Source organism: Vespa crabro, chromosome 18 (assembly GCF_910589235.1).
Source record: "Vespa crabro chromosome 18, iyVesCrab1.2, whole genome shotgun sequence".
Taxonomy (NCBI): domain Eukaryota; kingdom Metazoa; phylum Arthropoda; class Insecta; order Hymenoptera; family Vespidae; genus Vespa; species Vespa crabro.
Window position 1 is genome coordinate 4,902,141 of NC_060972.1, and position 24,964 is coordinate 4,927,104.

At 38.9% G+C, this 24,964-nt stretch overlaps 1 protein-coding gene across 1 annotated transcript in view; it reads left to right on the forward strand.

The window, feature by feature from the left end:
* LOC124430344 (lachesin-like) overlaps positions 1-24,936 on the forward strand; it is a 50,839-nt gene extending 25,903 nt beyond the window's left edge. Inside the window, exons 2-9 of the mRNA XM_046976756.1 lie at positions 5,508-5,623; positions 10,300-10,585; positions 13,983-14,144; positions 20,266-20,415; positions 23,101-23,251; positions 23,449-23,597; positions 23,898-23,957; positions 24,157-24,936. Of these exons, the coding sequence (XP_046832712.1) occupies positions 5,508-5,623; positions 10,300-10,585; positions 13,983-14,144; positions 20,266-20,415; positions 23,101-23,251; positions 23,449-23,597; positions 23,898-23,957; positions 24,157-24,281 (1,199 nt within the window). The 3' untranslated portion in view covers positions 24,282-24,936. The remainder of the gene's footprint in view (positions 1-5,507; positions 5,624-10,299; positions 10,586-13,982; positions 14,145-20,265; positions 20,416-23,100; positions 23,252-23,448; positions 23,598-23,897; positions 23,958-24,156) is intronic.
* The last annotated feature ends 28 nt before the right edge of the window (positions 24,937-24,964 follow it).

Consider the following 24,964-nt stretch of genomic DNA (forward strand, 5'->3'; position numbering starts at 1 on the left):
GGCACACCGGTTGCTATGGTCGTAACGATCATCACGTATAACTTATCAAACAGTAATGATATCGTTTGTGTCTTCGAGAAGAGAAAAAATATGGTAAAAACGTAAAAAGTAGGAACAAGTAATAATACCGTTTTGTTTTCTCTTTGATTTTTTCTTTCTTTATAATCGACGCTTCGTCGATTTTACATATATTTTATTTTCCAAACGATCATCAACAAGAGCTTATATTTCTTCGATCATATAAACTTCGTAAATTCGCATTTCTCAAGGAAAGGTTGGTCAACTGGCATCGGAAGGATGGAGTATCGTCTCGTAAAAAAGGACGGGTCCCGCGTATGGGAGGTTGCACCTCGCGACTAAGGAAAAAATCGATCGAGGTCGGAAACAAGGAATTCCCGAAAGGGGATTTCCTTCTGCCCCGCCGAATCCAACTACTACTTTTCTCTCTTTCTCTTTCTCCCTCTTTCCTCTTTTACAGCCAGCATTCCCGGTTCTCCTCTTTTCATCGTGCTTACTATCCTTCTTTTCTCCTTCATCCATAGCATTTCATCCCTCTCGTAACCCGCATCGTATGGTAGGAACATTGAACTGGGGATAGAATACACAAGAGAAAGGGAGAGGGAGAGAGGGAGAGACTACTATAATGTAGACAGTACTGTAATACCCTCAGTTTCGATCATGAAGAACAGTATCGATGTTACCATCGATGGTCAGACTCGTTTTGATTTTCAAAGTTGCACTTTAAACGAATGTATATATATATATATATATATATATCTGTGCTTCAACGTGTTTCGTCAGAAGGAAGCTTTAGAGTTGAAATGCGTTAGACGCAAAGTCGAATATAATGTAACTTTCAGTATGGAATTCCAAAGGACGTAGGTGGTACCAATCGTGAAACGAAAACCAGTACGCTAGGATTGAAATGTTTAGGATGCCAAGTAATGAGCTATGAGAAATTTCATTTTAGGATGTCTCTCGTTTATTTTATCAAATTCATATGCCATATGGAATACGTATAATTACTTTCATAGTTATTATTATCTTCAAAATGAAGACAATAATCTCTGGAATGGTCGTTTAACGATAATAATAATGGTAACCTTATTGTATAACTTCCCCTACCGGAATCATCGTCATCGCGTAGCGACTCCAGCCGGTAGCTGGGGAAAGAAAAATATCAGTCACTCTCGACACTCTGCAATTTTCTTTTCCTGATTCTTCTACTTTCTACGCCCGTCCATCTTACGGTCTTCTTATATATTATTTCTTATCCTCGCAGGACTGACGTATTAACCATACGTCCTGGCTCCCATCCCCGTGAGAAAAATGGCGCGAACATAGACAATGATATTTCATTTTGAGAGCCGATTCGCTCGCTCGGCGTGAATGCCGAAGAGAGAGAGAGAGAGAGAGAGAGAGAGAGAGAGAGAGAGAGAGAGAGAGAGAGAGCTCGTAAATAATCACTCTAGCAAGCATACTCTCGATGAAACATCATTTCGTTGCGAACGAAAATAGTATTTTACCTTTTCTAATTTTTTATACAAGAAAATCTTTTGACTCTGATCATATGTTGATCATAAAATGGTCTTAAAAGCATTGAATACAGTTGGTATATATAGACGATTATTGAAATATGACGAGTTTTCATAAACAAACTCCCACTAATATTAATGCGAATAGGCATCAAACTAAATACGCACCACCGAACGTAATGACGTATGTACATATATACATACGTGCTGCCATTCATTAATGCGTTCATTTAAAAGAAAGCTGGCTTGTTATTCTCTACACATACTAGTCTATACGTTTCTCGTGAATTTTGCTGAATAAAAAAAAAAAAAGAAAGAAGAGAAAGACGATGCGTAAGATAAAAATCTCCTCATCCATGATCATCCTCTTCTATCATCCTAATAACAAAGTTGTAAAAACGAACGTTCGCCATCATTTTTTGTTATTATTCCAAGAAGGTTTATAAAATTGTAAAGTGAACGACGAAGCGAAATATGAAAAATGCAGAAACGAAAGCCAGTCGATTTTTCGTGGTTCAAATAAATAGGGAATTTATTTGTTTCGAGGCAAAAGGGCAAATTGCGTTCATTCCCGCGCACGCGCACGTGCTTACAATTTATCGAATCCAGATATATTTCGCGCGTTAACAACGCTCAAACGTCAACGGAATACTGTAAACTCGCTAAAAGCGACGTAAATAACTGCGTATGTAAATGGAAGTATGTAATTAAAACGTATAAATCAAGAGAGAAAGAGAGAGAGAGAGAGAGAGAGAGAGAGGGGCCCATGCCCGGTTCAACAAATATAATGAATAAATAAAATCGTACGTTAATGAAAGACGCAAGTATATACATGAATTTGTTAGGTTTTTAAAAGAAAATATTTTAGAATCGCAAACGGAACGTACACGTTACTTGACGTTTCCTTTCAATCTTAATTGTTAATTTCAAGATTTAATCAGAACAAATGTATAACTTGTAATTGTTTATTCACTTTTCAAGGTTGTACAAATAATTTCTTCTCTATTCAGTAACTTTTTAGTAGGATTTTTCTTTAATTAGTTAAATACGTTTTCTATGTGTACATCAATATAATAATATTGAATATATTCGAGAGAGTAACGAAATAATAGATTTCTGTTCTCTTTGAAATAATTTTCCAAAGTGCTCATCCAACTATCACTATTTTACGTTTTGTAATCATTCATTACTTTACGGATTTTCAGCATCTACGCCTTGGAATTCTCTCTTTCTCTCTCTCTTTCTCGTTGATAGCAACGCTACCATAAATCGACGAGACTTGGAAAATTTTTGCACTTGTATGTGCATAACCGTGTACCGATTGATTTTCCCTTCCCATCGCATTTCCTCGCCGACCCCTTTCCTTCTCTTCATCGGGCTCGACCTAGACGCGAGCTCGTTTCAAGCTCGTTTCAAGCTCGTTTCGCATCGCATTTAATCGAAACTCTGATCGGGATATCTGGTGCAAGATACAACGTGGATGGTAGTAAAAAGTTTCAAGGAGTCACGGACGATCCCTAGGAGACTTAAACGTTTATTCTCTCGTAGTTCGTTAGAGGAAGGTGTAGATGTATAAACGTAGAGATGTAGAGGAAAAAGGAAAAAGATAGAGAGATAGAATCGTAAAATATCAAGAGAAGGAAGATTTTCATCCTGGCAGCAAGTTTCTCAGCACGCTCGCTTATCACTCTCAGAAATACGCAATCTCTGTAATAACAAATTCCCTGGGTCGCGTGGTACTGAGCACTAGGTAGACCAAGCAAAGCCAGCCCTACTCCAGCTTCCTCTCCATCATTCGGTCCTGTCACATCGCCCATCCTTGGAATTTGGGTCATCTGCTTGAGGAGAGCACCGGAACACTGTCGAGAGATGGAAAGACGAGGGGTTGGCGGCTCGAATAAGGGCTGAGGCCTGGGAATAGAACGCTTCTAGCTTTTTTCCCTTCCTTTTTCCACTTTCCATCCTTCTCTCTCTCTCTATATATATATATATGTATATATATATATATATATACACACACACACACACACACCTTGTATATATATATTTCGAGGTCAGGAATATCGGAGAACTTGCAGGTTACACTGTCTGTCTAATCCGGCAGCTCGTTTCATTAGGCCAAGGATTTGTCGGCAAGACGATGAATAAGGGCAGAGTGGATACCTCGAAAGCATCCGAGCTGCCCAGTCAATTTTGATATTACTCCTTCTCGAAGATCTGATCTCTGTGTGTTTACGATACGAAAGCTTAGAAAAAAGCTATGAACCAAGAGTTGTCTCTTTGTGTCTCTCACTCTGTTTTTTTCGATAGGAAAGCCGATACCGCGTTCAAAGTCGATTTCCCGTAAATCGAAGCGCAATTCTTCTAGCGTGTTACGTTCGTGTGTCTAGCGTTCTCCTCGGAAATAAACTGCGATCGGTTTGCGAGCGTAAAAGCGACTGCTCTTACTAGGAACTCGTTGTTATTTAAATGAGAAGTCATGTTGCTAGTAGTTCCGATAGTTTGCTAACTCTGTCGCAAACATTTTTTTCCGATCGTCGAATAAAAAGAAAGCAAAGCATCATGATTTTTCCAATTTATCTCGAGCGAATTTGACGTTAGCTCGAAAGAATCATAAATCGGCTTTCATTTTAATGAACGAATATCCGTGATATAGGAAGAATAGAGATTATGATCTATGAGTATGAGCTAAACGCTGAACGTAGCGCATTACGCACACGCTGAGTCGGTAAAGCGTATAATACGTGAGATGATCTATCGCGTCTCGTTGCGATTGGTAATACTGCAAAATGATTATAACGGGAGCTTATTTATCCCTATTGCCGACGTGATTAACACGTAATATATTTGACGATGTGTATTTTCATTATCCTTTAAAACCAAGCATATCCAAAAGCGTTGTCCAAATTATATTCGACCTTAAGAAATACAAGATGTTACAACGTTCGTCATTCATTTATTAAAGAAGCAAATATTTCTTAAATATTTACGTTGAAAAATTCTTAAGTTGAACTTTCTAAAAAGACGTCTCCCTCGTTCGTAAGCACGGCTTGCGAATGAGAAGAAAGAACAAATCTTATTACCTTTGCTATGTAATTTGGGTTAAATAATTCCATGTTTCATCTTATTTAAAAGTTCAAATGTCCAGAAGAAGTGTGCATTTTTAATGCAAACACTTGATACGGTTGAGAGGTGCAAGTACGATGCATTTAAATATAACGCGTGGATCGCCAAAAGTCGCTATTGCATTAATCCCGTGAGCAGATATATCGTAATTGTATCTCATAAATCCTCATTGCAGATTTAAGCTTCTCTCAAACGTTGAAATAATTATATCCTACCTACGTCGTATCGTTTTATCACACACGTTTAAAATCGCCATGTAGAAGCTTTTAACTTACGACGAGATAACGTTAACGTTAACGTACGTAAATAATTATTTCATCTTCTTACGTAATGTTTTCTATCTTTTCTTATTATTTATAGAACGATGTGTTTATCTTTCGAGATACTCGTAAGAGATAAACGCAATTAACACGTAACCATCGTCTTTTTCATTATACTTTTTAAACGTACGATACTCTTAAAATAGTGCGACGCCCTTAAGCCTTTCGAATGTGGCCATTGAAAATTTACTTTCTAATGTAAACCTAATTATCTTTCGACCTCTAGTATGAATAATTTATTTTCCAATGTTCCCCTTAGCTTTGCACCGTTATAATTTTCCAAGTAGTGAATAAAATTACAGTTTCAACGTGTATTACAGTCTCAGTAATAAACGTTAATTACCGATGAAATGAATTTTTTTTTCTTTTTATTGAAAAAATATTTAAGTCGGTCTAACAAAGAACGTAACGTTTATTTGATCGTAACGAGAAAAATGTTATCAATGATTATCAATGAGCGTCGAGTTAAAATAAGGGACGATGATTATATTTCATTGGATTTCTTATGACCTTATTTCTGTTTCAGAATCATTAAGCCCAAATATCGGGCCAATCATCGTCGCTCCCGTTGGAAATCAAACCGCTGCGGTCGGTCGAGAAGTAGTTTTCTCCTGCAGCGTTCGAAACATCGGAAAGTTCAAGGTAAACGACATAAATGACGCCAAAGAAATCATACCTATCGGTTTATCCTATATGTCTACGATTCAGCAGCATCCAAATAATCTTTCTGAATCGATAATGTCCCGCCAAATGTAATAGTTCAAAGTAGTTTCGCGCGAGGAAAACTCGACCATTTGTGAATTTTAACTTTCTGCCGAAGCGTTCGAAAGTTCATGAAAAGAATATTCCTCGAGACGTACATATCTCCTTCATATCGTGAAAATATTCACCAAGAGAAAAACAAAGAGAAAGATAATAGCGGGGAAAAAGAATATATGAAAATTACAATTGTCGTAGAAACAATATATCTTAGAACATTTCGATCCTTCATCAAATTCTTTATAATTCTTCAACTTTAGTTTTGTATATAATATATTAATCTTGTAAAATAATTTTCTATAAAATTGACAGAGAAGTATATAAGCAAAATATTTCATGTTTTTTGTTTCAAAGTTTAATTGGAAAAAGATATTTCTTTATAAGCGAATTTTGAATAAGTATTATGACAAAGTGACAAGTTGATAAGTTTATTTGATTATTTCGTCGATATTCGATTATAAATAATCGTGAAACGCCGAATATATCACCGTTGATATGAAAATTCATTTTCTCCTCTTGGCAGAAAAATTGAATCGAGGCAAGTGAAAAATCTCGCCACGAATTCCTTCAACGACCTGTCTTTCTTGTCTGTCTCTCTCTCTCTCTCTCGCACTCACTCTCATTCCCTACCACCACCAGCGTTCTACCACTTAGTCTTCATATCGCGTTTACGTGGCCGCAAGTAGCTCGTTCAAAAGTAAAACGAATCGCGCTGACTCGGTACGATTTTAACCCTTTGCGGTTTGACGTTCGCGAGTGTGAATGAACGCTTCAAATGGTATATATACTTTTTCTATATGTATATATGTATATATATATATATATATATATATATATATATATATATACTTTATAAAGTTTCTTTTTTCGGTTTCGAGCAATAGCGCTTGACTCGAATTATTTCCAGCGCGGACCAATTTTTCGTTGGTATTTCACCATGACTGTCGAAGCGAGAAATTGAATTATCTTTTATTTCCTTAAGACAACAACGCGTCGTTAACGACGATCCTTTCGATTAGGATCTATTTGTTCCGCGGAAAGGAAGACGAAGAGAAAAGAGATAAAAAAGGAATAAAGTCGAGGAAGACAGATAGGATAATCGAGAAAAGCAAAGAAAAGAGAGCAACTATGGAAAGGGGCCAAGCGAATTTTAGAAGAGTAGCGAGAGAGAGAGAGAGAGAGAGAGAGAGATCATAGCGACAGATTCCAGATCGTAAAATATCCAGCTAGATGAAATATTCGGCTCATGGAAAGAAGTTCTCGCTCTCGAGTAAGGAAGCTAGAAGGTAGAAGTAGCAACTATAGCATCGGAGAAGGCTGCTTGGGATTAAGATAAGCCAGGGGTACCAGTGAAAGCTTTCGAATAGTTTCCGGAAGCCCCGTTACGATAAAGCCTTCCAACCCGATACGCTCTCTATTTTAAATTCTAATTCCGTCGCGAGCAGCCGCAGGACACAATGAGTAAAGGCGCGTAAAAGCAGGCGCAAGCACGATGCCGCTTCCTGGATCGAAACTATGACCCTCGTAGGTCTGGCAAAAGCCGAGAGCTTTCCTACCCCATTCATCGAGTTTTCAAGCATCGTGACGAAGCGCCTAAGCCGTCACGCGTTTAATACGGCTCCCGTAAAGACGTTTAACATGCCGATGATAGATCGCCCGCATAAAATAGTACCCTATCCATTGGGAAAATATTTTATTTTCATTTTTCTCCCAGCATCCGAGGATACCCCGGTGAAATTGTTTTTATTTTTGATGAGAAAAGTTTCTTAAGATTTTCGACAATAGATTGTTTACACTCGCATTATCGCGATCGCGTTAACGTTGACTCCGGAATGCAGAGTATTTCACCTTCGACAAGGGAATTCATGCAATAGATGCGAAGCCAAAGTCGAGAGCAAAGTCTTGCGCGTTCTAGTCCCCGCGGCGTTTCTATCCGCATCGATCGCTTCTATTCATAAAGCTAAAGCTTCGAGTTTCCAATTTGATCGAAACTCGGCTAATTCGTGGAATATTATCGAGGAATAAAAAGAATTACCGGCGAGCACTACGGAAATTCGCTAATTGCTAATTGATTTGATTTAAACCGAAGTGATTCATTCAAAATGATGCGCCGATTATGAGTGCGCGCTTGCGTGTGATTATGTCTGTGTGTGCCTGTGTGGATTACTCAGCCGGCTTACGTTAATTTCAATCAATTATTGAAATTTTAATTTGTTAGACGATTCGTGGTATCAGTACCAACTATCATTTTTTAACGTTGGATTTCGGAGCTCAACGTCCAGGCTCATACATTGTAACGACATATGTAGAATTATTATTGAGAAATCGTAATATTTTTCAATGTCCATTTAAATATATGCAGGTACATCTTTTCATATTTTTATATTCCTTTCGTGTACTCTTCTAAACGAAATCGGCCGGTGGAAATGTAAAGGCACGCAAAGACGAGAGAATTTATCTTGATTTCGTGGCACATCGAGTCATAGCGATCTGACGATCTCGGCTATCGTCGAAATATCTTCCTTCCATGTATCAACGTTTTAACAAAATGTATGTCTTCTAACGGAAGATCCACGTGTAGTAGTAGTCGATCGAAATACGAAGGAAGAGAGAAAGGTACGTTTCTATTACGTTGCATTCGAGATAATTTTCTATGGCTTTTTCATATTACACAACTCGGTTATCTCGCTACGCTATTACCTCGTAATGTCGTGCTCCGTTACGATACGTAACGATAACGATATAATAATAGAACTGCGACATTGTGGTAGAGGAAATGTTATTACCAAGTTTAATATCGTTCGTAGATTCGTGCTAGCTAGTACACTCGAGCAAGAGTTACAAGGAAAATTCGACATTGATGCTTCGACCGTATGTGGGCCCCCTCTCTCTGCTACACTCGTGAATCAATGTAGAGATCGGCATAGGAATGAGAGTTCTACTCTCAAAACTGCTTAATATGTTTTATATCGAATGATCGTCGCAAAGTCGATTAGATATACTCGATAAATATTTCGATCGATATTTCCTTTCGTTCGTAATTATTTCATTTCACAACTTTAATCTAAATTCTAGTTCCTATCGGTATCGTCGAATGTCGGTGAAGCGACAACACCAGAGCCATTTTCGAGACGAGACACAAACTGTGTTTCGAAAATCGAGTTTGCCAGATTATTACTGTCCTAGATGTATCATCGTCGGCCAACTTTTACGTTAGCTCAAATAAATGAGATACCCTCATCCTCCTCCTCCTCCTCCTCCTCCTCCTTCCCTTTCGCTGGCGATCGCGAAGGTAGTGATAAAACGTTAATTAAGAGACTGCCGTGATGTTCGTGAAAGCGATGGCGGTTGTCTGTCAGTCTTCGGAAGATTCATACAAAAGTTTGCCAACCGCATTTTACATGAACTCTTACTGTGTATGATTAAAAGGAACAGGGCATGGTGCAGGCTCGCGGAAAGTATATCCAAAAGTAGGTTAACAATTACACGCTACCATTATTTAGCGTGATCAAAAATTTCACATTTATTTGGACAGAAAAATATATTCCGTTACAACGTTCTTTTTTTCACGAAAATCGTCACGTTTTTCTTTCTTCCTATCAAAAGTAAGTAAATACGCGGAACCTAGATACGCTTCGATATTATTTAAGTCGAATGACTACATAGAAATAGAATCTATATTAAACGTATTACCAATCTCCAATTTTTCACTTAAGTAAGCTCTCTTATCGTCGAATCGATGACAACATGGTTAAATTCTTTCCTCCTATAATCCAATTTTAAAGAAGTTAAAACGTAGAAGACTCGATTGTCTTGGATAGTGGATAGGAAAATGAAGAAAATAATAATCGATTAAGAGCATACGTGCTGCTTCTTTTTCTTTTTCTTTTTTAAACGAACTCAAAAATACTGGCTGCAAGTTTGCCTTTTTAATTCATTATTTCATTCTTTTGAATATACATTGCGCGACTTCACATTAGCCACTTACGGTAACCCACGGATCTCGTACGCACGGTAACGTTACAACGTACCGAGTGTACAATGTGTCGTACGAACGTAATACCGTCGCTTAAAATTTCTCATTGTAATATAATATAATACCGGCATACTGCAGTTTACTATTTACCGCAACGCGCGATGCAACGCACCATAGTCCAAAAGGCAAAACATGGGCGCGCACGGGCGCCCAGTCCACATATACATATATGAAAAGGAAGGGAGGAGAGTGAGAGAGGAATTCATGAAATGCAATGCATTCTACGCGGTAAAGAGGACATTTCGACGAGCACGGTATACCACGTAGCGTCACTTCCTATGTACGAAAATGAGAAGAAAATAAATTACGCGTATAACGAAATAGAGACTATTTCGAGGTATACCGTTAAAATGAAAGTAGCAGCTGGTTAGCAAACATTTTTCAACAAATATTGGAATTTATAACACGTATGGATTGAGTTGCGTCCATTGAAGCATTCGATAAGTGAAAAGAATAGGAAATTAAGTGAACGTGAGATAAATAATTCGTTTCGTAATCGGAGATGCCCCATTGAATGTTGCAGGTCGCATGGCTGCGAGCCTCCGACCAGACGGTTCTGACGGTCCACACGAGAACGGTGACGCACAATGCGCGTATCTCGGTCTCCTACGAGACCGGCAGTAATTCCGGCTCCGGTGCTACGTCCGGCGCCTTCGGTGTGACAGGAAGTAGCCAAGTTACGGAGGAAGTCGTCAATGGCACGTGGCGCTTGCACATTCGTCAGCTGAAGGAGTCCGACAGGGATTGCTACATGTGCCAGATCAACACCAGTCCAATGAAATCCGAGTTGGGTTGCGTCGACATACTTGGTGAGATCCTTTCAATCACTATTATTTTCTCTTTCCATGTTTTTCCACTGTTTCCTCTTTCTTTTTTTTCTTTTTCTATTATTGTGAAATTTTTGTTTGACGATACAGCACGGATAAAATTTCCATCTCTAGCTTAATGAAAGGAAAAAATAAAACCTATCTACCGTACACTACCTGTATGTACGTTTCTCTTGTCGAGAAAAGAGGATTTCACTAGATTTTTTCTTTTTTTCTTTTTTTCTTTTTCTTTCTTTTTTTCCTTTTTTTTCCACAAATCTGAAAAGCTCGGTCCAAGTTTCTCTTTTGGATACCAATCGATCGTTTCTTTTCCTATTTCCTTAATCCGTAACTTTTTGAACCAGTCGGATTTGGTAAGCGGAACTTTCTGCGAAGTCGCTCCTCATCCGCGCCTTCTCTCGCTCTTTTAAGTCCTTTACGTTGAGCAAACATTTGCGTTCGTCGACGCGGTATGATCACCGTAAACTCTTTTTGACATTTCGAGCCTTTCACTCACAAAGGAGTACTTACCTCTTTATTTTACTAAAAAGCTCTTCTTTCCTTTTAATATTTTTCTTTGTAATTACGAGTCCATGCTGATAAGAAAGTTGCAATTCACGGCTCACCAATCTCGTTACGTATCCAAAGTTACGTGACCGTTTAAATTTGCCCTCCATGAGAGATCTAAATCTCTCTCTCTCTCTCTCTCTCTCTCTCTCTCTCTCTCTCTCTTTCTCTCTCTCCTCCTCCTCCTCCTCACCCTTTCTCTCTCTCGGCTAATTTATAACCTACGTTTGTACGATCTTTATATAACGTTAAAATAAGTGCTCTAACGATAGAGTAAAGAAACGTTTCCTTCGCGCAACGCGAAAGTGTGAAGAATTTAAGCGATCGCGTGCAAACTTTGCGGTAACTTGAACGTTTACGTATAAAGCTTATATGGAGCGAGAAATGGTATGGTAATTTGACGATCAATTTTTCTACCGCGAATATGAAAGTAATTTGTTCGGCAGTGGTATGAAATCGTTAGTCGGTTTCCGTACGGATAATGGCTTACTATTGGCGACGTTGATTTATAGGCGATTAACTCCTTTTAATGGAAATCATTTCTATTGCCATTCAATTATTGCCTCGTGGAATAAGCTTCGACAAAGTTTCCTAACAATTTCTAATAATTCGTATGATTTTATAATGACGTATAACTCGAATGAATATTAATATAAATATCTCATACGCAAAGTATGTAATCGTCCAAGGTGAAAAAAAGATCGTACACTTTTATTTCTTAAAATATCGAAGGTCATGCTTAATACTTATTCATGACCCATGACTAATAGTTCGAATTCAGAATGACGAGTCTATCTCTCGAATGGAAATAATCTCGTACACGAATAAATATATCGGGATATTAATTTTCCTTCGACTCGAAACGGTTCGTTGAGTCGGCTCAAATCGACGCCGGTGACAGAGCAAATCATCGTGAATTTCAGAACGGTCGTCGTTTTCAAGTGAGGGGAAAATAATTTCTTCGTCGAGAGAACGGTGATTTCTCGGCTGAGAATTTAATAAATGCGATCGACAGAATTTCTTCTCTCTACCTCTCTTCTTTTTCTTTTCTCTTTTTCCCCCTCATTCCTTTTTATTCCTTTTTTCTTTCCAAAAGCGTTGCATTCGCGCAAGACGAGCGCATACGTAGGCCGACTTCTCTCGGTAAATTATTTCCTTTTATTGCCACCTGGGACGAGGAAATATTATATTTTTCTCGGAAGAAGAAGACGGAGAAATATTTTTCTTACGATGTCCCAACGTCCTATACCTTCCAACGAGAATTTCTACCACTCACTGAGTTCACATAATCGTTCGTTTTACATAAATATGCGTGGATGAGATCATGCGTTTATCAATTTTCAACGTTCTCTAATTTTTCATGATTTCTACTAGATTTATAAATATATCGTTATAAAGTTTATTACAAAGGAAAGATTCGATGTAATTGATACGATTTTAAAAGAGAGATCAAAAAGAAATTCGATTCTCTCAAGAAATCGGTTATAGGATAATAATGCGCGAAGCAAATTTACTATTGCAAGTTTCATTAGCTTTTATGAGGACGTACACACAGATATGATTGAGAATCAACCGCGAAATAATATACTTAGTTTTCTCAATACCTTATTATCGCAAAAAAGCTGTGTGGCGAAGAAATGACTCGGGGACTTCCCTATAAAAAATATCATTATGATTAATGGCTTTGCTTTTTTCTATGGCCAATTGATTATCTCTTTTCTTTACGGGAACTTGATCGATCGCTGTCACGACCTCGAGGTTAGGGCCAGCGTAAATTTCTTGAATTTTAAGCTCGATTCTTTTCATTCGCGTGAATCTGCCGGTCGGATGGTGGGTGTACTTTTTATTATGCAAAGGAGACAAGATAGTACTTTATTTTCTCTTGTTACATTAACGTATAAAGAGTACGACGTATATCTATCCTTGGTTGGCCGACTTTGTTGGAGTGCATCGAATTAGGGTAGATAAGTACTCGTCGTCTGACTTAGCCAAGATGTTTTGCACTTTCTCAATCTTCTTACATTACGTTAAACCAACGATCATGGTCAACGGTGATAATTATTACGATCTTGGCTCGGCTTAGCCATTAACTCTTAACTCTCCACTTCATCTTTATCTCCGACGAAGCTGAATCGAGTCTAATTATACCAGACTACATATTAACGACTATCTCATTACGAAGTTCCTTCTCGAAAGCTGACGGCTTGTAAGGGTTTACTTTCGTTCTCTTCCTCCCTCCCTCCCTCCCGCCCTCCCTCTCTCTCTCTCTCTCTCTCTCTCTCTCTCTCTCTCTCTCTCTCTCTCTCTCTCTCTTGTCTTTACCTGCTCTCGAAACTTTATTAAAGTACCTCTCATTTTTCCGGTTCATGGTTTCATCCCAACTGAAAAATAATGGAAAGATATACAGGAATTTTTTGAAGATACTATAATTATGATAGCTATACGAGAGAAAGAGCGTGACGAAGCTATTTCGGGAATAGTCAGCCATCGTTAATTCATTTTTCGCGAACGAAAATCGATCGGACGCTTCCCAGCCTGTAAGTTCGGCTAACGTCCCACATTTTGTGTAATCAATCATCTCGGGCAGTAGACACTGACCCCGCGTGTTCTTCGCGTGGGTAAATTACGGTATGTAACAACAAAAAGAAAACGAAGGAAAAACAGAAATAAAGAAAGAGAGAGGGGGGGGGGGAAGAGAGAAAAAAGAGAAGAAAAAATAAAAGAAAAAGAAGAGAAAAAGAAAACGAAAAATATTGCTTTCGCATATAAGCTTTTTGCTCATCTCTCTTCCTTCCTACGAGTTATTAAAAAATAATTCTTTTCTTTATTACAGTTCCACCGGACATAGTATACGGAGGTGAGACCACCGCGGATCTAGCAGTTTCGGAGGGTGACAACGCGACCTTGAGCTGCAGAGCAACCGGTCGACCAACTCCGAGAGTGTCATGGCGACGAGAGAAGAACGAGCCCATTTTCATAAGGGCCTCTTCTACTGGTATTTAATGAGACTATAAAGCCTCGAGAATATTTTCTCGAAGCTCAACCGGGCCTTTTCTTCTTTTTCTTTTTCCTTTTTCTCCTCCTTCTTGCTTTTCTTCTTCGTGCCACGAGAGAGTCGCAGAACGAGAAGAAGGTTTAATTTTGTTTGCCTCGGCTTACCGCCTTACCGCCTTTGCGAACCGTCTTTTCCTCTCGTGGTCCAGACCATCGTCTTACTTCTCCTTTATTTCTCGTCTCTCGTTCTTTCAACGGTCTACTCTATTCTTACGTTTATTTCCTTTATTTCGTAACGATCGCATGCTTTCTCTGTGCTCAACGCGTAGATCTCTTCCCTAGCTCAAGCACAAAGCACGGCGACGTATTTATTCTCGTTCATATTAAAGCTCTCTCTTTCTCCCTCTCTCTCTCTCTCTCTCATGATTTCTTTCTCCTCTTTTGCACGTCCGTACGCCATGTTTCTTCGATATCGAATTTTCAATATATTAGGTAGTTACGCTCTTGCCGATGCTTTTTGCTCGAATATTTAATTTTTATTCGTACGAAGAGGCGAAAATTATTTATTTGGTTTAGAAAAATTTTACGTGGTCAATAGAGATCGTAGCTCGTGCTGCTCGTGCTGTAATTAATGAAGATACGATAGGTATGTATCATATCGGAATGCAATAAGATGAACTTAAAAACGATATAACACTTTAATACTTGAAACTTTTCGAGGTTCGAGCTTATTGATTAGCACCAAAAAAAAAATCTTTCTCATTTTTGATCCAATATAACTCTATCGGACATGTAATATTTAGTGGATATCAGTCATCAACAATGAACTTGTTTTCGGATATTTTATTCATATTCTAAAAGCAGAACATTTTTTTTTACATCGAACGTAGCTCGCATTAACAAAGACTCGCCTCTTTTCGCGCAGCTATTTTCCATATTTCCTCGATATCGAGACTTTGACGTAAATCGAGTTTCATCGAGAAAGGCAACTTTTTACAGGCGGATATTCGGAGCTCCCTTTATGCTCACGTTCGATAGCCGTTTATTTACAACTATAATACATATTTCTTTGAAAAGTTTTCGCGGCTTCAGGAATGCATCGTGAATGTTTTTAGTAGCCGAGAACTTATCTCAAGAAAGAATATATATGTTTTCTCGGTAGCTACAATGAGAAGCAATAATAATGTCTCTTGGAATATCCTTTTCATTTTTTTCGATTTTTTCTTATTCACGGTGAAAAGAAAAGAAAAGAAAAGAAAAGAAAAAAAAGAAAAGCAATAAAACACATCCAAGTACTAAGCTTTATTATTAGACATTTTTTACGGAAGAAGATTCTGACTCGTGTAGGCGGTAAAGCACCGTCTGGGTAGCCAAAATATTAAGGGTTCGTGCAACGATCTAGCGATATTAATAGGGTAATTAGTTGATAGTCCTCGAGAGAACCGATGGGAAGCAGGTGTGCAAGGAATATGCACTCACGCACCGCATGCATCTCTTTGGAGTCTTTGCACGATCGAGTCAGCGACTGCAAGTTCTATAATCTCTCTCTCTCTCTCTCTCTCTCTCTCTCTCTAGCCGCAGCAGAGAATTTCATCTAACGGCTGTACCAAGTATACCGGTTTAATGTCGATAACGTATTCTTCTGTGTGAACATTGTTGCATAAGTATCTATCGATCGAAGCATGGGACGTTTCCGTTTTTCTTCTCTCTCTCTCTCTCTCTCTCTCTCTCTCTCTAATCAGCAAAAACAAGAGAAAAGGCGTCTTATCTCACTGCTCGATCGTGAGTCGTTCGTCGAATATAAAAATTGTTTTCCCGAGGCGATTGACTGTCACCTGTCGAATTATTTTTTCCGCGAGAGGCACCGTCTCCTCTTTGAAACGACAAAATGGATAGAATAAGAAAAAGAGAAAGAAATGTGAAAAGAAGTAAACAACTGAACAAGGGAAAGAGCCTTTCGCGAAGTAATTAAAAATAAGACAAAATCTGACCAAATCTGACCGAGTTTTCTCGTTTCGATACGATTCCGTCAATAATTCGGTAATACCTCCGGTAACGCTCATTGATTATTTTTTAGCTCGTTCATCGTGATATATTCGTTTGAACGAATTCGAAACAGGCTCGGTCGTTCGCTCGTGCGGTAACGAAGTGTAACGAGGATAAATAAAACAGAAGGAGGGAGAGAAAAATAAAGAAAGAAAGAAAAACGGAAAACTATGAAGAAGAGTTTGCGTCTGGAAATATAACGATGCAGCATCAGTTGGATGGTCACCTTCTTTATTTCTTGACATTTTATTACGTCTCGCTGACCCATAGCGAAAACGTTGCCTTCAACCCGAAAGTACTTGTTTCTTTTTTTCTAACTGCTACGTACATACGTACACTTTCCTTCCTTTTTCTTTTTTTTTTTTTTTCTATCAGACAAATTGGATAATTGGATGATACTTGTTTATACGAAGTAGAGAAACGTGCACGCTTATTTTTGTATGAGCGTAAGTTCATAGCGACTAAAAAAAAAAAGGAAAAAAAAGGAAAAAAAAGAAAAAACAAACAAAGAAAAAAAGAACAAAAAAGAGAAAGAAAGAAAAAAGGAAATGGAGAGAGAAGCTAATTAGTGTCGTGAAATGTGGCACGCGGGACGTATGTAAATTAGAAGTGAAAACAGTTTTCTTTCAAGAATAGCTTACATTCGAATAATGGCCTTTCCGAATAATCAAAAACTTTACTCGACGCCTCGTCTCGCTTAGTTAAGAACAGTTTTGAATAATTCAATTGCACTTGAATGTGACACCGTTGGAAAAGTCAACGACGAATGCTCGCTCGTGTCAGTGTATCACGTAAATTCGAGATATGTAGATCATCTCAGAGCGATTTGCGTTAGGATAATACGTTTTACGATTTTGATAAGGAATCGGCTTAAGAAGTTTCGTACGAAAGATAACTCTTCCATTTGTATCTATTTGTATTTTTTTTCTTTTCTATTCTCCCGACCGCCCTCCCCCCTTTTAAGTTTACAGTTAGAGAAACGAAATATATTGCGTGAATTCTTTTAAAATGTAATAACACAATGTGTCGATCCTTTCTTTGCCCGATCGTTCGTTAAATGAACGTTTTATTATTGGAAGAAAAAATGTAACGACACAAAATTTGTCGTAAGGGAATATTTTTCTTTTTGTTTCTTTTTCTTTTCTCAAAAGACATGGCAAGAGAAAAAATGTAGCCATTATCGCTTCCATCAATGTAACTCCCAACGATTTATCGTCATTCATTGAACATTTATATCGTTCGCCATGCTTCGAGTTCTGGACTGCTCGGAAACGGAGAATGTCTGCGTTGAACAGCCGATATAAACTCCGTACTTGCCGCGATAAACGCAAAACCACGGACGTACGTCGTTTCAACTTTTTATCGCCTTAGGTAGATACTTTGTGCTTCCGTGGCGAAACTAGGGGAACTTTTCGAAAATTATCTCGATTCCTTTATATCGTTCTACTGCCTTTGCGTGGGATTCTTGAAAACGAACGATCGTAAATCTTTAGCGAGGAGAGATGGAAAATCCGGTGAAACGGAGCCTATTCCTACGCATTTTAAAATATTAGAGGAACATAATTCGAAAGGAAGGGAAACGTTTCCCGAGGTAGAGGATATCAAAGAGCAAGGAAAAATCTTCATATTCGTTCGGTGCGTCTATTTTCAACGTTGTAAGTGCGAAAATAATTTACAAGAAGAAGAGCAAAAGAGAAGAATCAAGGGTCGGTTATCGACGGGTCTTTTTTGCGCGATATTCCAGTGCCAAGGAAGGCTCGCGAGTCAGGTAGGTGCAAAGTCGAGAGGCAGAGCATTTTCGAACGTGAGTACACAGATTGGATGTAAGAACAGAGAGGAGTGGGTATAACGAGGAAGGTCGTTGAATCAAGTTCCACTTCTTGAACTCTCTCTTCGAAGACGGTTGGTTGGTTGGTGGGTTTACGTGGAAGAAGAATAGAAGGGGAAGGTGCTGGATGATGTTCGAGCGTGTGGTAGTACGCCCGTTCGAAGGAGAAACAGAAGGGAGAGAATCCTCTTGATGGTACTTGTAGCAGCCCAGTGTGTACGAACGTCTACCGCGGCTTCGGGCTGTGTCTTGAAAAGTAGAACTAGCTTGTGTCTTGGTGTGTACGAGCTAAAACGTGTAACAATAAGACGCAAAGAAGAAGATGCACATACATAGATGAACGCAACGATAGTCGCTAGGAAGATAGTTGTTCGAGTTGGCAAAACTTTGGCCGACGTAGTTTTCCCTTAACCCGTCCCTCCCTCCCTCCCTCCCCCCCCCCTCTCTCTCTCTCTCTCCTCCAATTCCTCTCTTTTCTTGCAGCTAAAGTATTTTTCAGTACGGCCTTATCAACGTTTTCCTTTCAAAGGATGAAACCACAGATGGCAAAACCAACGATGCCTCCTTATTCACTCTCTCTCTCTCTCTCTCTCTCTCCCTCCCTCCCTATTTATCTATCTATCTATCTCCCTCTTGCGCCTAAGTTTTGCGCGCGCGCGAGTAAGCTTCTCCTCTACCCTACACCGTCTTTCTTACGAGCTCGGCAAACTCGTTAGCGCTCGCTCACTTAGCGAACTCGTTAGAGCTGCCTAAGTAGTGAATTAAGCATATATCTTTCTCGTCTCTTCTTCTTTCACTTCTAGTGTTTGCGCGTTTAGTTTTGCTCCTGGTACTCTGCCTCGTACTCCTTCGTCTTCGTCCTCGAAGCTTTTACTTCTTAGCTTTCGAAACTTGAGATTTGCTTTATTGAACTAGTTCCACTAGTTATCGAGAAAGATATCATGTTTTTTCAATAACACGTTTCTAAATACATATGTAGGTAAAAAGATTCGAATCACTAGTTTTTATTATAGACAACAATTTTAGCGTGGCTCTACACGTTTTTGTTATTCTCGAGAAATTGCAACAGTTTGTTTTTTCACACGTAAATGTTTTCGTCTAATTTCGCATGCATCCAGCCTTAATGAGCGCAAAATCGGATAATGAAAGTTTGCAAACAGATTGAATTTTTCATCGGGCCAACGAGGTATATCGAAATGGTTACATTTACGGCGATTATTTCTGTATTCGCGTCGATGCGATGTTAAATCGGTACGGATCGATGCCATGACGCTTTATCGTTATTAATTCCTCTTTTAACGTGCGTTATCATTAACGTGCGAATTTCGAAAACGCACGAGCGCCGAAGATCAAAGTCGATTTATCGATATTTTTAATCATTTTTTTTTCTCTCCTCTCGTTCTTTCGTTTTCCGCCAATTATTCAACGCACACAGAAACACTTAACATGAAAAGAATTAATACAAAAAGGGTATAATCGTGCGATCGCTCGCCAATAAAATTACCGTCACGTACTTTAGTCGTTTAACGCGCTAACGTATTCCGTTTCGCGGACTCGCGGTCGAGTCGCTTATATTAACGGGAGAACGTTTATATCTACGTTTCATGAGGAAGTTGGGCCAATTACAAGGAGGTGTCTTTATCTCGCTTCATCTTGATGGTGTTACTAACGGTACGAAAATATATTCAAGACATATAGCGAGAAAAGTCGTACGTCTTTTCAAGTATTACATGATGACTCCGATTATCGTTAACGACCTATGCGGTCGTATGTCCTTAAATTATATTAATTCTTTATTGGTAATGAAATTTTAATCGAGGGAGAAATAAAAAATGAATTGCACGTATGCAGCTCGAAGGATGACGTGACATTCGAGAATCAAAAGAAAAGAAAACTAAAATGAAGATTGTCGAAACGACTTCAAGCGACTTTCCTAAATCTTTTTGATCTTTCGACTAGTAACTCCGAGTAGTAACGAGTTACGTGACTAGTCAAATATATCTCTTATCTTATCGGTGATAGAGAGTTCAAAGAGAGTAAGAGAAAAAAGGGGGTTAACGTTCGATCGATGTTAAGGTAGGAGGAAAAGAAAGGTATGTTAAGGTAGGAGGAAAAGAAAAAGAAGAAGGAAAAAATGGTAAAAGATGAGAATAAGGGGTTGGTTTTGGAATGGTAGAGAAGGGATTGGTATTAAAGACGAAAGGAAGGAAATACGACGCGACAGTAACGTTTTCTTACGTGCGCGCAGGTGGAAGCACTTTCGAGAAGCACGAGAACTACAACGGTTCCCTCCTGCAATTCCATCGCGTCGAGAGACGACAAATGGGGGTGTATCTCTGCATCGCCAGCAACGACGTGCCGCCGGCCGTTAGCAAGCGAGTGATGCTCGCCGTGAATTGTAAGTTCCCGTTCCTTTCTTCTCTCTGATTTCCGATCGTGACCTCTCTTTTCTACCGCGAACTTTCTACTTACGGACGTATGTACGTACATACATACATACCTATGTATGTACTATACCTACGTACGAGAAGAACGAATTGTCCTCCTACAATCGTTGCTTTGTGTTTGGATTGCGTGGGTGTCTTTGTGTGTATATTTGTGTGTATATTTGTGTGTGACGTAACGACCTGGCACTGCGGAAACGACGCGTCCGTGCAAGGTGGAAGACGCTGACCGTCGACTTCGACCAAACTCCCTTCCACCCTTACCCTTTATCCCACGATCTCTTTATCGATCACCTTTCGAATTCTTTCCTCTTCTTTTCCATTTTTTTCTTCTAATGTCGCCTTTGAAATTTCTCTCTCTCTCTCTCTCTCTCTCTCTCTCTCTCTCTCTCTCTCTCTCTCTCTCTCTCTCTCTCTCTCTCTCTCTCTCTCTCTCTCTTCAACGTAAAGCTTTGATGTTGAATTAATCCCATCGTATGCGGGCTTCCGCTGTTCGGTACAAAGTTCACCTATTAATTACGCTACTGTCATTTTCATAATTGCGATACTTCCAGTTCATTGTACCGATCACAAAAAGATGTAACGGGATTTTGTCCCGTGCGTTAAAAGAGAAGTTTCTCCAACAACGGAGAATATTCGCTGATAATACTAATATGTGCTTTAACGAAGTACATATCTTTATCTTCGTTCTTTTCTAGTTTCCAGGAGATAAACGGAGAAACTACAATTGTAAGGTAGAGAGAAAGAAAGAGAAATTAATTTCTTCTTCGGTTACTGTCCTCCGTAGAGTACGAGAGAACAAGAACGGTTTGTTTGCGACTTCACCCTGAAATTTTAGATATTACAGCGGATAACTAAGTTTGCGACGGAGAAACACGGTTTATGGGTTCGTCAGCAGGTTCGTCAGGAGGAAGTCGTCTTACGTACTTACTATCTTTTCCAAGGTTCTTTCATTTCCTCGGCTACGATCGACTTTCTCGCATTGGTTTCGTCAAAATCCTTTTTAAATATTCTATACTTTCTCGATCGATAATATGGTCGATGCAACGAGATAAGCTTCCTGCTTAAGATGCCTGCCATTTGAATTTTCTTTTCTTTTCTTTTATTACGATCAGGATACCAAGTATTTCTTTGAATTCTCTTTTACAACGGGTAGTTCAACAACTCCTTGTATATTAATTTCGGAAATATATTATAACGAAAACCATTGAAATTAACGAAAGAAATAGAGAAATATAGAAATTGATTTTCTTTTTTTTTTTGTTTCTTTTCTCTTGTGTTAAAAACTTTAGGAATATCAAGCTGTGCATACTTCCTGAATCGTGAACTCGCAAAATTTGATAGGGAAGCTGATTTCGGAGGGTTTAAAACGGACGACGAGGTAAATCGATTGCGTCGGCGAGTCGCTTCAATGCGGACTTCGAAACGACTGTTCCGAGAACATAATTCTATCTCTTTCTCTTTCTTTGCCTCTACGTTTCTCTTTCGCGTATTCTATATATTTCTATATATATTTCCCTTTACTTGTGCGGTCCTTCGTTTCCAGAGCCAGTTTTGTTTCCCATTAAGATACTGCGACGAGAAATAGCAATGTGCGTAATTAAATTGGTTGCTTCGAGTATGATTAGAAGAAAATATAGAACGTTTCCTCTCTCTCTCTCTCTCCTCCTCCTCCTCCTCCTCCTCCTCCTCCTCCTCCCTCCTTCCTCCGCTCCTTTTACCTTTATCTCTTTGATATTACTAGTGAATTAAACATGGAATTGGAGTGCACTCATAGCGCCGAAATAAGCTCCGTCTTTAGTTTATGGAAATACAAACGAACATCTTCAAACTTCATATAACCTGATAGTACTTTTGATATCTTACATGATTAATTTCAGCCCCAACTCGTGCCATTTGAACGGAATCGGAGATCATAATTCTAAATATCCAGTCTTTCAGAGTCATGAATATTAGACATTTATTATATTAATACAAAATGATTCGATAATCGTCTTAACGTATTCATTGACACGAGTTAACTGTTTCATCAGAGATATTTTTATCGTTAGAAAAAGAATAAATCGCGTAGAAAGAATTTATTTATTGAGTTCGATCGAACGCGCACTAGTTTCTCTCTTGTTATATTATTCTAGTTATATTAAATATAAGAACGGTAAACATAAGTGAAATATCGAAAACTATCGTGTTACCTTCTCGTGGACATTTCCTAAACATTCTATGGATTATATGTAATATTTATATGTAATATCGTGTGCGCATGGAACAACGATGAACGATACGAATTATTCGGAAAGTTCTCTCAAATCTACCCGTTGAGAGAGAGAATACTTGTACCCTGGGAAAATTCGAGTTTGACACAGTCAAAAGCGTATTAACGTCCATCGCGTGTCTTCTATCTTATCTCTTTGGATTTACGTTTCGCGTTAGTAACTTCTCTATCTGTAAATGGACGTGTATCTACTCCTTTCAAATGGATCATGCATATTTACGAGATAAAATCTCGATTGGCATAACGATCGTCGGGTTGCGTCTTATCTCGCGATATTTATAATTCAAGGGCTAAATCGTCTAGTTGGATCGTCGAAATTAAAAAAGAAATTGATATTATTTAATCGTATTATATTTAATTTTCTTAGTCGCACCCACCGTGACGGTACCCAATCAGCTATTAGGCGCACCCTTGGGCACCGAGGTAACATTGAAGTGTTACGTCGAGGCTTTCCCAAATACGATTAATTATTGGGTGAAAAATCATCGTGGGACGAACGACGAGATGCTGCTAGAGGGGTGAGACCGTATATTATATTCTTATTCACTTCGATCCGACGTAGGAAAAAGTAAATCTTCCTTTTCTTTTTCCTTAACTTTATTAAACGCAATTTAGATTATTCTTTGTTAATTCTTTTGCTTCATCAGTCTTCGTTAGAAGACTCATCATTTTAATGAAGCTTCAGCGTAGTAATCCATTGTTCGTTCTATTACAGACCGAAGTACAGCGTTCGCGAGGAACGATCGGGCTATAAAGTCCTAATGGAGTTGGCGATCAAAGGATTCACGGAACAGGATGTGGGGAGCTACAAATGCATCTCTACTAACAGTCTTGGCCGGGCCGATGGTACCTTAAGATTGTATGGTATGTTAGATAAAAGGATTGCAAAGAATCTTTCATCGAATGATTCTAAAAGAATTCGAAAAACGTGAAGTAATGAGAGACGTTATCTTCATAAAAATCGAGATAAGTAATTAAAATTCTTCAAATTTTAAGCATTTAGTAGTTTTTGTAATGATAGTATTATAATTTTTAATATACATATTCACGCGTCAAAGAGTAGACGAGGGCCATTAAAACGAACGAAAATCGTCTTCTTACGCTTAGAACGAGCACGTAGTCGATAGATATATCGACATAACGCTTATCCCTCGACTGTTACAGAGATCAAAATCGGCTTTGACAGAACGTCTCGTGGGAAGGACCACGTGTCTATCATAGGCGGTGAGTAGATTACGCGATGTCACTGTCGATATCCTTCTATTTTTATCCTACATTTAATTCCATCGTGTATCCATATAACGTATTTTACATTTAAATGTACGAACGTAATATGCCCACGTGATTTGTCAAAAAATTATTACATTTATTATTATTAGAAACGAAGAAAAAGTAGTTATAGACGAAATTTATCATCTTACAGGTTTAGCAGAAGCTGCTCAAAGTTCCGGGGCGAGCAATGCCGGTGGAAGGGCTCCGGGATACACTAACAGCTTGTCGCATATTCTTTCGATGTTTCTCTTCATACCAGTACTCTGGCCACGGTGAAGAAGGCATCCTTTCTTGTTCACTGCAAAGTTGCTGAGTACCGGATGATTGTGTGCCAAAAAGAGGTTTCTCCAAAAGGCGAAAAATACGCGAAATTGTCGTTCGAGCACGAGGAGTGTGCGTGCGTGCGTGCGTGCGTGCGTGCGTGCGTGCGTGCGTGTGTGTGTGTGTGTGTATTTGTGTGTATGTAAAAGAAAAAAGCAAGAAGGAGCCAGGAAACGCGAAGAATGAGAGAGAGCGAGAGAGAGCGAGAGAGAGAAAGAGAGAGAGAGAGAGAGAGAGAGAGAGAGAGAAAGCAAGCATAAGAAAGGCTCTTCCTATCTTCCTTTTCCTACTCCCACGCGCCGAACGAGGAGTCTTAGGTCAATGGATGTTTGTCAGTGTACGCGTCTCGACGTAGATTTGCAAATCGCCAAGAATCAGTGAGAAGATCGCGATAAGCGATGATAAGCTATATAGCTCTCGTGGGAGGGAGAGAAAACTCGCCGCCAAAAGGGGATCGTGCGATCATGCTTGGTCCTTTTTTAATCATGCTTAAATAAACAAATTGTCGATAATAATTAAACGATCATTTTGTCATTGGTATAAGCGCTGGAGACGTTTTAGACGTCTCGGAAATCGATGTTTCGAAATAAAAAAGAAAAGAAAAAATAAACCATCGTCGAAAGTTACTACCTTTTTCA